Source organism: Ctenocephalides felis, unplaced genomic scaffold (genome assembly GCF_003426905.1).
Source record: "Ctenocephalides felis isolate EL2017-DRISC unplaced genomic scaffold, ASM342690v1 CF-g0.4_SCAFFOLD_01886, whole genome shotgun sequence".
In the NCBI taxonomy this organism is placed as follows: domain Eukaryota; kingdom Metazoa; phylum Arthropoda; class Insecta; order Siphonaptera; family Pulicidae; genus Ctenocephalides; species Ctenocephalides felis.
Window position 1 is genome coordinate 87,798,350 of NW_020538040.1, and position 726 is coordinate 87,799,075.

The following is a 726-nucleotide window of genomic DNA, read 5'->3' on the forward strand; positions in this document are numbered from 1 at the left end:
TTACACGTTCACACTTTATAATTATTAACTAATTGTAAGTCATATATCTCGGGGTTGCAGAAAACTTAGCATATGATTTTATAACTTTATTTACAGCTTCTAAAAAGTCCTTCTCTGTTGCCACTTTCCTACGAGCTCTAATAGCAAACATTCCAGCCTCAGTGCAAACAGATCTAGAAATAATAATAAGCATAATGATTACTAATGACATAACATTAACTTAGTATATTTTATAAGTTTCATATACACATGTAGGGACAACAATTTAAATACAATTAGTAATGTTCACATTAATTATTTTAAGATAATTGAGTAATGAATTTCATACCTAATTTCAGCACCAGTAGAATTTGGACAGAGACGTGCCAACAATTCAAAACGAATATCACGTTCAACACTCATACTTCTTGCATGAATTTAAATATATGTGATCTTCCTTCCAAATCCGGAAGCCCAAATTCTACTTTACGATCAAGACGGCTGCCTCATGAGCGTGGATCTAAGGTATCTGGTCTATTTGTAGCCATAAGTACCTGTAATAGGTAGGGATAAATATTAAAAAAGATATAATATAATTTTAATTTAATATCACAAAAGATATTATGTAAGATGTTTTAATTTTAATGACATAAATATTACTTTTATATTGCCCGGGGGTCAAAAACCATCTAACTGGTTTATTAGCTCCAACATAGTCCTTGGCACTTCATTATCTCCACCTGCTCC

The 726-nt window shown here is 31.4% G+C and overlaps 1 protein-coding gene across 1 annotated transcript in view; it reads left to right on the forward strand.

The window, feature by feature from the left end:
• Window positions 1–411: 411 nt before the first annotated feature.
• The window catches only part of LOC113375493 (eukaryotic translation initiation factor 3 subunit A-like), a 2,273-nt gene continuing 1,958 nt past the window's right edge, over window positions 412–726 (forward strand). Inside the window, exon 1 of the mRNA XM_026615426.1 lies at window positions 412–504. Within this exon, the coding sequence (XP_026471211.1) occupies window positions 412–504 (93 nt within the window). The remainder of the gene's footprint in view (window positions 505–726) is intronic.